Source organism: Acomys minous, assembly GCF_964271855.1.
Source record: "Acomys minous genome assembly, chromosome: 13".
NCBI classification, from domain to species: domain Eukaryota; kingdom Metazoa; phylum Chordata; class Mammalia; order Rodentia; family Muridae; genus Acomys; species Acomys minous.
In genome coordinates, this window is record NC_140495.1 from 88,938,655 (window position 1) to 88,951,760 (window position 13,106).

Consider the following 13,106-nt stretch of genomic DNA (forward strand, 5'->3'; position numbering starts at 1 on the left):
GCTACAAAGGGAGTCTACAACAGCTAAGGCTACACAGAGAAACCCTGTCTCGGGGGGTGGGGGGGGTGGGGGGGTGGGGGGGAAGATTTGTCTTTAATTTAGCTTAGCCTTCTTGCTTCTCTCAACAGTGAATACCACCCTCCTCCCCAGCCCTTCACCAAAAACAGCTCATCAAGAGAGATGCATGACAGAAGCAGAGAGAGACAAGGAAAAAAAAAAAGAAAGAAAGAAAGAAAGAAAGAAAGAAAAGAAAGAAAGAAAAAAGAAAAAAAACTAAAGAGAGAGGGTGAGACAAGCTGAGCTCTCTACTGAAGTCTAAACGTAAGAATGGGAAGCAGACATCATCTTTTCTCTTGGTCCCTGCCATAACACTAAAAAGAGGACAACTGGAGAGAGACAAGGTTTAACTGCAGCAGTACGAAGGTCCTTAGGGTTGTATTACTATAGGAGACTGACTAGAACAAAACACAAAGAAACCCCAATAGCTCTGCAATAATAACCAAATAAGGAAAGAGAAATCTATTTAACAAATTTCAAACACTGGCAAAGAAACAGTGTGGTGGTTTGAAAGAAAACAGCTCTCAGGAAGTGGCACTATTAGGAGTAGTTGTGGCTTTGTTGGAGGAAGTGTACCACCTGGGGTGGGCTTTGAGGTCTCAGATGCTCAAACCAGGCCTAGTGTTTCTCTCTTCCTGTTGCCTGCAGTTCCAGATGTAAAACTTTCCACTCCTCCAGCACCATGTGGCCGCTATGCCTCTGCCATAACAATAATGGACTAAACCTTTAAACTGTAAGCTAGCCCCAGTAGAAACCCTAACTAAAACAAACAGTAATACACAATATATGCAGAGGTACAAGTAAACACAGAGCCTAGACAACTCTGGAAATCAGGGTAGTCAGGGAAGTCTTGAGAAGTCTCATGACCACCCTCCTGCTACAGAGAGGCAAGAGGTTTCCTTATTCTCTACCTTTCTACGTGTAGTGAACATGACTAATGAGGAGAAAGGAGCAACTCAGAAAGACAGAACAGCAAATCTGTGGGTCCTGACCATTAGACCCACAGGTTGAGACCCACTGTTCTAGCACATGAGCATAAGATCACAATTCAATACAACAGGAGACCATCAGCGCCAGACAACAAAATAACAAAATGAGATGACAAACCGACAGCAAAGGAGCAAATGACACTAACAGAGGAGTAAGTATGTCAAGAACATTTAAAAATTCTGACTCAGGGCCGGGCGTGGTGGCACACACCTTTGATCCCAGCACTCGAAAGGCAGGAGGATCAATGTGAGTTTGAGGTCAGCCTGGTCTATAGAGGCCAGGACAGCCAAGGCTACACAGAGAAACCTTGTCTTGGGGGAAAAAAATCTGACTCAGAAAAAGGGTCTGAGATACGTTTAGTGAATCCAGATTTAAAGAAAGACCAACGCCACTTTATTTAAGAGAGCTGTGTGGTACAGTCAATGCCTGGGCAGCTGGAAACACAAGGAATCATGCAAATACCCAGATAACCTAGAAAAGAAGTGAGGGCAAGAAGACTCAGAGGGAAAGGGGGTTTCAATTGATATAGGCCTATCATGTAAGGAAAAAAAAAAAAGCTTCTATTTCCAGCAACATATAGTAATACCTTAAGTAACTTTTCTAATAAAAATAACTAAAAAGCTTGACAAAGCATTAAGAAAATTCTATTAATCACTAAACTAACATTAAAAACCATCTAAACCCTAAAACAAAACATAACCCAACTTTCTGCAAGACAATCTGCCAAAGCCAGATCTTCCCCCTCTAACAGGCTGTAGTCCAGGGGTTTGTCCAAGGTCACAGTGCAACAAGAAACCGCAGAAAACCCAAACTCTTCACTGTTTAAGAAATAAACCTCAGTGATGTGGAAGAAAGTGGCTTTTTACAACTTGACACTGGTATCACTTTACAAAATGAAAACACAGAAAGAGGCAGGGCTGTGGTACCACACACCTATAATCAGGAGTTCAAGGTTATCCTCAGCTACAAAGCAGGTTTGAGGCCAACCTGGGCTATGGGACTCTATTTCACATACCAAAAAGAAATGGGGGGCGGGATTAGTTGTAGTGGAAGTTTTGGTTTCTTTAAAAACTCAGTTATGTTATATAAACAGGTTTTTGTTTTAATCCCAAATGTGGGATATGGAGATATTTTTAGTTTGTCCACAGCTGATAATAGCCTCACGCAGTTCAGAAAGGAGTGTGGTCTTTGTCAGCTGCAGTTACCAAAGTCCAGAGAGAGGAGGACTCTTTGAGGATGCTTCAAGGAGACAGAGAAGGAAGAAGTTGCTGCTGGATGTCCTGATGACTGAGATTGCCCCAAAGAACCCGATGACCCTAACCAGCTGTAACTAAGTCTAAAGAGACCCAAGTCCCCTTTCCCATCTAACCTTCTTTCTCTGCTACCTGGGGAGCGGGGGTTGTAAGGTAGGTAGAGGCTTAAGGAACCCCAAATAAAATACAGATTAAAAACTAACGCTTACAGGTAGTGTAGATCAATAGGTATGTGGATGAGTTCATGAGAAAAGAGGAAGAAAATAAGCCAAGTAGAGAGATGTGGCAAAATATCTGGTGAACTCAGCGTGTTCTTTAAACTGTCTTAGCAACTTTATAAAAGCTTAAAGATTTTTGAAATATGAAGTTGAAAAGAAAAAAAAAATACCTAGAATAAATACCAATATGTTGACACTCAGGATTTTAAAAGAAGTAACATTTTAAAATTAGACTTCATCTAAATCATTCTACAATCACAGTATAATAATTGCATAACAGGCTATTTTAAAACCTCCATTATAAGCCACTTACACATCCACAGGAGTCTGGTCCCCCATTGAAGAGGGAACAAGCCATCCTTACAATTTCTGCCTCTAACTTCCGCAGTCCAGGGAAGATATCTGGATGCAGTGGATTGCTCCATGTGAATTCTCCATAAGCCTGCAGAGAAATGCAAGGAGGTATAAGATCGTTGCTACAGCCAGGCATGGTGGGGCACGCCTGTAATCACAGCACTCAGGGAGACAGACGCAGGTCAGTCTCTGTGAGTTTGAGGCCAGCCTGGTCTACAAAGTGAGTCTAAGACAGCCAGGGCTATACAAAAGAAACCCGGTCTTGGAAAACAAAACAAACAAACAAACAAAAAGATAGGTTGTTACACTAAACAAGGCAAAAGAACTATGCACTGAGTAAGGTTTTCAGGTACTGGGACTGGGTCCAACAGTAAGAACTGGAAGAAGGAAGGCTTAAAGACCAGACTATAATGTAAGAGACAAGACATGAAAATAAATGATTCTACAATATGATAAGGGAAGAAATAAAACAGAAGTATTAAAGGGTAACACCAAAAGATCACCATCACTTTGAAGACACAGCTTTGCCTATCATTTTCAGCTGTACAGGCCAAATAAGCCCTCCGAGGCTCAGTTTCCTCATATGCAAAGGGGACTAATGCCATCTACCTTACAGGGTCCCAACAGTAATTATGCATGAAAAACAATGATAGTTGGCCTACCACAAAGCAGCCACTGCTGCTGAGTTAACATGTCTGTATGTGCTAAGGGACCCTGATGAGGCAACTGCTAACATCCTGAGTGCTCTAGAGGTGTTTGATGAGAGGAACCTCAAGAGATGAATGAAAATTCATCACACGAAACAGGTGGGAAAGAATTGTGAAAGAGCAAGATGAACGTCGACATGGAAGGTAACAGGGACGGCTAAAATGATAGGTGGGAGTTCAAATGTAAGAAGAACAAGGCCTGAGAAATCACAACTTTAACTGTAATTTCATATAAGAAATGGGTTTCAAAACTAAGCTCTATTAGAAATGGAAGCAGCTATGTTCCATTCTAAAGTCAGGCTCCTCTTGTGGAGTATACTTTGAGGACATTATGATGGAGCAGCCTTGCCCTGACTCCTGTATCAAACAACACTGGTTCTAGCATTAACAATCTCAAATGAAGTCCAGCATAGAAAAGAGACTTTTGGTCCCAGCACTTGGGAGGCAGAGGCAGGAGGATATCTGAGTTTGAAGCAGCTGGTCTACATAAGCAGTTCAAGGACAGCCAGTGCTATGTAGGTAGAGACCCTGTCTCAAAAAACAAAAACAGTATCCTCAAATGGCAGGCTCCTTTACTAGTAAAGTCCAGAGATATAAATGACATTTCCCCTTTTCACAGTCTGAAGATGCATTTGACGCTATTTTGCACATTTGCCTATGTAAGTGAATGAAACTTCTGAATCTCTATGGTTTTACTTCAATAGTAAAATTAATAATAATAATAATAATAATAACAACAACAACAATAAATTTTTTGTTTTTAAGAGTAAAATAATAATAATATTAGTATTATTATTATTAAATGAGATTAAATAATTAAATAAACTAGGAATGGCACCTATGCACACAAGCCCTCAGTGTTCACCTGAACTAGCAGCTCTGTGAGCTTCGGCTCTCCACTGTACACAGTTCCTGAGGCTTTCCCTTCTTGCCAGGAGACATCTGTAGAAAAAGTTAAGGTCACTCTGTCAGCAGGCAGGCATCACTGGGAAAACAAGCATTAATACAGATAGGACAGGCAAAAACCTCAGGGCATGTGAGTAAAAAATTCAGGAATCAGACATATGGCTCAGCAGTTAAGAATACATAGTCTGGCCGGGCACAGTGGCACACGCCTTTAATCCCAGGACTCAGGAGGCAGAGGCAGATGGATTGCTGTGAGTTCAAGGCCAGCCTGCTCTACAGAGTGAGTCCAGGACAGCCAAGGCTACACAGAGAAATCTTTCTCTAAAAACAAAACAAAGCACAACAAACAAACAAAAAAGAATACATAGTCTCTTGCTGAGGACCAGAGTTCGGCTCCTAGTGCCTATATCAGGCAGCTCACAGCTTCCTACATTTCCAGCTCTAGGGGACCTAATGCCCTCTTTGGCCTCTGAGGGCATCTGCACCCAAGTATACACATTCCCACATAGATACACACCCACATATATAATTTTAAAAAGTATTTTTTCAAGTTAATAAATACAATTCAAGATTTATTAAAAATCAGAGTTCCCATGCCGTGTCCTCCTAGCACTAAAGAAATAAATAGCCAGAGAGGGCACCACTGGGTAAATGCTAAGAGAAGTTCTCTCAAGGCAGATTCTTGTAACTACCCCTCCCTTTTCCAATACCTCCCACCTTGACTATGGCTCTTGGGACACAGCACCTGAGCAGGTACATTAGTTCAAGTAGAATATGGTTGGCACCAAGGCATATCTGCCCTGCCCACTTGTTTCCAACCCTTGCTAAGCCCAAGAACTGCTCCCTCCAGGGGCCAGAGCTGAAGCACCGACTGGAAGCACCTGAGAGTTAGGGATGGTGGTGGTAGGGAGTGAGTGGAGTAACAACCTAGGCAAAGAAGATGAAAGGGGGTCCAGCCCCCAATCCAGTTTCAGCCAGTGTCTTAGATCCTGTCCTACCTCCCTTCCCACCTGAGCTGTACTCTCAGCTGAGGATCTTCCAGGACAGTTCCATAGAGAAAAATAAGTTTTTCTGTTTTTGTTTTTGCTTTTTTAAGTAAAAGAATAAGTTCAGTAAAAACTCAGTGCTGTTCTTCTATTAAGAAAAAAAATCATTTACCACAGCACAGAAGATAAAAGGTCATTCATTAATGTCAACAGTTGTAGAAAAGGACAGGAACTACATCAGGGTATAATGGAGACAGACGGTAATGCTGCCTGTATCCTTGGCTATCTTCTTTCAATGTAAAAGGTGCTCTTTGCCTCATGTATTTCCTGTTCTCCATATGACCCTTTTCTCTGTAGTTCCCCTTGTTTCCCCCATCTAATCACAGGAAGTGTAGGAACTGCTATAAGCAAAGCTGAGAAAAGAGCAAGTGTGAGATCTCACTACAGAACCTCCAGAGCACAAAGCATACCATGGAGGAGGGAGCACCTTCATCTCAGGCCCCACTCTTTTTTCTAGGCCTGGAAATACACACCGCAGTAGCCACCTTCCACATGCAGGAGCAGGCACAGAAGTGACCATGAGACAAGGCTGAGAAGGGTTCCCCACCAGAGATCCCCCTGCTGTCTCAGAAACATTCTCTATTACACTAACACGTCTGCTAAGAAGGATCCTTTCTGCTACAACAAGGCTGCATCCTACTGAAAGTGGTCTGCAAGAGGGGTGTCGAAGAAACATGCTAACTGAAAAGCACATGGAACCACCTGCTCTCCAAAAGAAGATTCTCCAACTCTAAAGAGAGCAGATGGATGTACAGGCAGAGCCCTCCTTCCCACAGCTATGTGTGCTTTCCAGTCTGAGTCTCATTCTTTTCTTACAGGACATGGCTATGTACCACACATGTCTTCTGGCCTGTGGCAACCACACCTAAGGATAGACAGGATACACAGCTTCGCATCCTGCCCTTTCACCATTCCAAATGGGTCATGGCATTAAAAAACAAAACCAAAAAAAAAAAACCAAAAAAAAAAAAAAAAAAAACAAGACCAAAGGAAAGATGGTAACAACATGCCCTTAAAAACATGGAAGTCTTGGCTATACAGGTCCCAGGGTTTATAACCCCTGCTCCTTATCATCATATCTTAGAACAGAAGTGACCAACCTTTTAACATTATAATAAGGCACTATCATCTACAAACCTGTTGCGCTTCATTCACAGCTATTTTGGGAAACGTGTTCCCATAGGCTACAGGTTAGAAATACTTGTCCCAAACCATATCTAATTCTGTACTATATGATATCAAGAAATCCACACATGGGCTGAAGAGATGGCTCAGAGGATAAAAGCTCTGCTTGTTCTTCCAAAGGTCCTGAGTTCAATTCCCAGCAACAACATGGTAGCTCACAACCATCTATATTAAGATCTGGTGCCTGTACATGCAGACAAAGTACTATGTACGAAATAAACAAATAAATATTTTAAAAAAGAAATCCACACGTCAGTTAGAAATTTTAAAAGCTGTTTGTTAAAATGTAATCTGAATTGAGCCCTAGAATAGAAAATAGGTATGAGTAAAAAATAATAATAATAATAATAATAACAATGAAATACTAGTCAGGTGTGGTAGCGCATGCCTTTAATCCCAGCACTGGGGAGGCAGAGGCAGGTGGATCACTGTGAGTTCGAGGCCAGTCTGGTCTGTACAGAAGTCCAGGACAGCCAAGGCTACACAGAAAAACCCTGTCTCAGAGAAGAAAAAAAAAAAAAAGATGAAACAGAATTTGTTCCTAGTTCATAGTGCTATACCAATGTTATTTTTCTAGTTTTGACAAATGTAACATGCTTTACAAGAAGAGGGGCACAGATGAAATTACTATAACATTTTTGCTATTTGCTTATAAATTAAGATGTCAAACTAAAAAGCTTATTTGGAGGGAGAAGTTGCCTAGCTGGCAAGTACTTGACTAGCATGCACTGGGTCATAAGTTCAATGCCAGAGTTGCATAAACTGGTCATGGTGACACATCTTGCAACCCAAGCTCATTGGGAAGGCAGCAAGAAGATCTAATAGCAGCAGTAATACTTAACATTTATTAAACAACTATTATATGATATGTACTAGGTACTATACATTTTCATGTATGATTTCCTTTCATCTCTTAATCAGACTTTTAGAGAAGTAGAGATTGTAAGGATAAACTGGAGCACACACAAGGTAAATATCTCTCCCTATTAAAGTTGAAAATTTAGGTATTTGTGAAATGAGTGATTCCCAGGTCATGCTCTTGAACATGAGGTTATATAGTATATGCCAATGCATACAGAAGATCAATAGACACTTGTATAGCTCAGTAGGTGTAGACAGATACGTACTCGTACAGACCAGTCATCTAGTTATCCACCCCTCTACCTATTTCCTCTTTTTTCCAATTAATTTTTTTTATGTGTATGGGTGTTTTGCCTGCATGTACGTCTATGCACCCATGTGCATGCCTCATGCCAGGGAGGCCAGAAGAGGGAGCTAGATCCTCTGGAACTAGAACTGTAGATGGCTGTGAGCCACTGGTGGGTTCTGAGACCTGAACCCAGGCCTCTGGGTAACAGCCAGTCCTCTTCAGCGCCCGTCATCGCTCCGGTCCCCGCCTCCTTATCTACTTCCTGTGTTCATCATTGTTGACTTTTTAAGTTTTGCCCGTCTATTTTGAAACAGCACCCACATAAGCCCTATCTGGCCTGGTAATTAATGACCTAAGCTGTCTTGGTCATGAGGCAATTCTTTTATCTCAATCTTCCAAGTACTGGAATTACAGGCAGACGCTTTTACACCCAACTTTCTGTTCATATTTTTACCGCCTTCTGTGCCTTGAGACAGATACCATAATTTTGACATAAATCTCTATTTCATCTACAATATGAAATTTGGTCTTTGAAGTAGAAAATAGGTCATCCTGCACAAGTAAGTGCCAAGTGATCCTTGGCCTGTGCCAACATTAGCCAATGATAAGGACAAAGGCAGCACCCAGGGCCAAGGCTTACCCATAGAGCTGTACTCCCTGAGTCTCTCCAGAACCTCAGCTGTGCTCAGACCCTGAGCAGGCAGAGTTTTCACATACTCCTTGTTCACCTTCAGAAATGGCATGTGCTTGATGACATCCTTCTTGGCCTTATTCAGCTCTTCTTGGATCTCCAAGGACAAAGGAAAAAAGTTAACTAGATGGGAAAAAGAGTGAAATACACAGACAGAAAGGCCACCTCTAAGGCAGAATCAATGGCTCAACACCAGGCACTGCATAGGTGCTACTAAATTAAACAGTTTAGACTTTTTTTTTAAAGGAAAATGAACATTTTATCTGTTTATCCAGCCAGAGTGTGCAATAACTCTTAGAAATTTAAAAAGCCAGTAAGTTTCCCCTTTCCAGGCTGTACACTGCACTAGGTTTCAACAGGCTGAAGTCAGAACTAGCCTGAGGGCTGTGTCAGCAATCACAGCAATACTGTGTTTGACAGTCATGAAACTGTCCAAGCTACAATAAAAGGGGATCCTGAGTGTTGTGCAATTGATGAGTAAACTCAACAGATATTGGCAAAATAGCTTAAGTAAGGAGATCTACACAGCTCCCAGATAACCAGACAGACTTAAGGAGTGCCAGGATGATTACACTACATCTCCTTAAGGCGCTACAGGATGCTTGACCCATAGTTCTTTCTGCCATGTAACTTATCAACTATGATTCTTTTCCATCCTCACAGCTACACTTTCTGAGCCATTTCTTTCATTTGTTTACTTACTTATTTGCTCAACAAATACTTGCTGAACTACTAATACAGGCTTGAGATAGTCATTAAAAAACAAAAACCTATGGTACAACAGTTAAAAAAAATAAATAAAAAGCCCTGGTCTCACGACATTTACTTTTACCAAGAGAGACAGAAAAGACTACAATGGTGTTCAGGAGAGAAACAAAGCAAGTTATGGACACAAAATGGCAGGAGCTGCTACTTTGGGGACTCCTGGGTGATTGAATATGGAGAGAAAGGCTTTGTGTTACAATCAATCTTGATGTCCAATATCTCACATCAGCTATCCCCATTCTTCTCCGTCCAGGCCATGGATGAGTAGAATACAAGAGCATCTTATTATATGTAGCTCTCAGTGAAGCCACAGGAAAGTGACTTTAACATATGTCAGCACTGCAGGTAGCAGAGTCCACATTCTGTTCAGGAATACATGGACACAGAGGTGATAGAAGATCATGCTACATGCATAAGGATCATGCGACAGGAACAAACTGTGAAAGCTGAGTGTTCCTGCATAGATCATGCTGTTTTAAGGGCAAATAAGCTGGGTGTGGTGGCAGACATCTTTAATACCAGCACTCAGGAGGCAGAGGCAGGTAGATGGCTGTGAGTTCGAGGTTAGCTTGGTCTGCAAAGTGAGTCTAGGACAGCTAAGGCTAACACAGAGAGACCTGTCTCTAAAAAACAAAAACAAAAACAAAAGAAAGGAAAGTAGACAAAGGTGGGGGGGGGGAAGGCCCATTGGGAAGTATATTAAAAAACATAGCATTCCCAATTTTTACTTCTATTACATTATAAAATTTATTTTAAATGCAATTGTTAAATGTTTGTTTTCTGTTTCTTCTACTAAGATGAAAGTTCCACAAGAGGAAGGACTTGGTGCTGTTCAACACTGTATCCCTAGCACAATAGTAAAAAGAACTAGGACTGAGAAAGTACTCAATAAACATGTGTTCAGTATATAATGATGCCTAAATGCACATTCATACACACACAAACACTTGTCTCTAAGCCTCAGAATTTGTTTTTGAAAAGTGAAGGTACTTATATGGCCTCTAAGGATCTTCAATTCTGTAATTTCAAAAAAATTAGAATAGGTTCTGAAATCCTAGCATTTGTTTGTCTCACAACTTTCAAGGGGCTAGGAATGCAGCTTAGCAGTAGACTGCTTGCCTAGCATGTTTGATAACTATCACCACCACTAACACCATCACCACCAAACCTCAACAAAAGGAACATTTTTCTGCATTCCAGTAGTCAAGTGCCTGCCTAGAATTGGTGAGGTACTAGATTCAATTCCCAGTTACCACTACTACCACCATCAAAGAAGGAATGTTTCTCTGGGAATGTGGCTCAGTGGCAGAGAGGTGTTTGATTTTATTAAAAACTCTACAAAATCAACCAATCAATCAGTCAAATCAAATCCATCTTAAAACTGAAGGAGAAAGGTGGAGAGACTCAGAGTCAAAGATGTAGGAAAACCTAAAAGAAAGTAAAGCTAGGAAAAGCTGGAGAAAAGGTGAGAGACAGGCAGGGCACTGGGGCTTTGGAGAGACTCAGGATTCAAAGGCCTTTCTTACATCTTGTGAAGAGCCTGTCCTGCTTATCTTCCCCTTGATAAAATACCCAGCCCTGAGGAGAAATATCTTATCCCTGTGTGATAGCAAAGAGGACACAGTGAAGAAAGCAGCTCTATTGTAAAGAGGAGGCAAAGAGCAAGAAAACAGCTATTATCTCTTTAAATTTCCAACCCTGGGATCAGGGAATTCTTGGCAGAGGCTCATAGTTTCTCTGAAACATAGGCAGGTTCAGTCCCTGCCTAACCTCTTCTTGTCTGGGCCTGCAGAGTCAAAAATGTTTACTATCTGGTTCTGCCAAGTTGTTCCTTAGAAGACTTCTCATCTCTCCTTTGGCCAAATATGTTGGAGAAAGTGTTCTCAAATTTGGCCTTTCCAACATTTTAAGCCACATCTGCTGTAGGGGAGTCAAGTGACCAAGTCTGGCAGACAAAAATCACTCCTCTTCCTCAAGAATGTTGATCTAACAAGAGAAAGAAGTCACACCCCAAAGACCCTCACAGACTGCACCCACCTTGCGTCCAATAAGTGGCATCTTCCTGATGAGCTTAAACAATTTCTTTTTAAACCGTAACCATAAACCTGCACGAAAAAAGTTTTATTAGTCACATGAAGTTCCATGGATATAGCCTACTAGTCCACAGACAGCAATTATTCAGTTATCTCTTACAACCTCACTTCCTCTAGGGGGAAATTTTCTTTCATTTTTGATAAAAATATTTTAATTTTTAAGTAATATATTTATGTGGCCCAATTTTTCAACAGACACATGTGATAATGTTTCTTCGTCCTTCTTTTCTTCCACCCATATCTCATCCTGCCTTTACATAAGGCCTTTGCTTCCAGCATACACTTGCAGAGTTTGTTGGGGGTTTTTTTTATTTTGTTTTTTGAGACAGGGTTTCTCTGTGTAGCTTTGGCTATCCTGGACTCACTTTGTAGACTAGGCTGGCCTCGAACTCACAGTGATCCACCTACTTCTGCCTCCCGGAGTGCTGAGATTAAAGGCATGTACCATCAGGCCCAGCCTGAGTTTGTTGTATTTACCAGTAACAGTAAAGATAAATTCTCATTTATTTCTTTTACTGAAGAGGTAATATAGCAAACCACTGTACTAGACCTTGCTTTTCCATTTAGAAATAGTAAAGATTATTATTCCCTCATTTGTTCCTGTCTCTGTGTGTGTAAGGTATGAGAAGATGTGTGCCCATGTTCATGTATGTGCCACTGTGCATGCACACGTGTATTCCATTAAAGAAATGTTTCATAATCTAACCTCACTGAAGGATACATAAGCTCATCTTAATTTTGGCTGTTACCAACCATGCTCAAAATAAATAACCTTTTAATACATATCATACTGCACACATACAAGCATATAATGGAATAAATTCCCAGAAGCAGAATTGCCAGTCAAATGATAAACAGATTCCAGAGCTCCTGACCTGCCCAAGGTTTACAAATATCCAGATGACTTTCCATCCCCAAAGTACATGGCCAACACATGCTTTCTTTTAGGACCTATACTCCAGTCTGTCAAACAACACTGGCCCTGAGGACATTTTTTAGACTGAAAAGGAACCTGAAAATCATGGACATCAGGGTCCACTTTCAGGCAGTTACAAAGGGCAAAGAATTCTGATCCCATCAACTATAATAGTTATAAGTCAACATGTTGGAAGGCCACTTGTCCATTCATGTGAATACATGGACTGACACTGGCAGCCGCATTGTAAGGCTGGGCTAGAAGGCTTTAGAGGCTAAAAGGCAAACGAGGATCAGAGAATGAGGATTTGTTCAAGGCACAGTTCAGAGCAGTGAGAGTAGCCAAGGACTCCCAGGACTCTACACTGCTTCAAATGCACGGTAGAGATTATTTTATTATCCAGGTGAGCCTAGGAGATCCTAGATTAGCTTTTATCTGAGGCATGCACTGAATATGAACCTTTGTTACATTCCTAAGAGATCTAGGTAAGGCAACTCCTAACTGTGGTGACACATGGGTATGTTTACTCCCTCAGCTGACACTCATCAAGGCCTGCCTGCATCTTTGTTTTACTCTGCTTGCTTAGGTGGCACTGTTCTTCTACTACTGTATCCGATCAACACTGTAAACCCTGGTTTGAGCAGGAATGGCCCCCATAGACTCATGTTTGAATGTTTGGCCCTTAGGAAGTGGCACTATTAGGAAGTGTGGCCTTGTTGGAAGAAGTGTGTCATTGTCGGGGTGGGCTTTGAGGTCTCCTATGATCAAGCTGTAC

The 13,106-nt window shown here is 41.4% G+C and overlaps 1 protein-coding gene across 3 annotated transcripts in view; it reads right to left on the minus strand.

The window, feature by feature from the left end:
- SGPL1 (sphingosine-1-phosphate lyase 1) overlaps nt 1–13,106 on the minus strand; it is a 50,186-nt gene that overhangs the window by 11,650 nt on the left and 25,430 nt on the right. For all 3 annotated transcript variants that reach the window (XM_084752294.1, XM_084752295.1, XM_084752296.1), the window contains exons 4-7: nt 11,360–11,427; nt 8,507–8,654; nt 4,445–4,521; nt 2,832–2,960 (exon numbers count right to left, since the gene is read on the minus strand). In XM_084752294.1, coding sequence (XP_084608420.1) covers nt 2,832–2,960; nt 4,445–4,521; nt 8,507–8,654; nt 11,360–11,427 — 422 coding nt within the window. The remainder of the gene's footprint in view (nt 1–2,831; nt 2,961–4,444; nt 4,522–8,506; nt 8,655–11,359; nt 11,428–13,106) is intronic.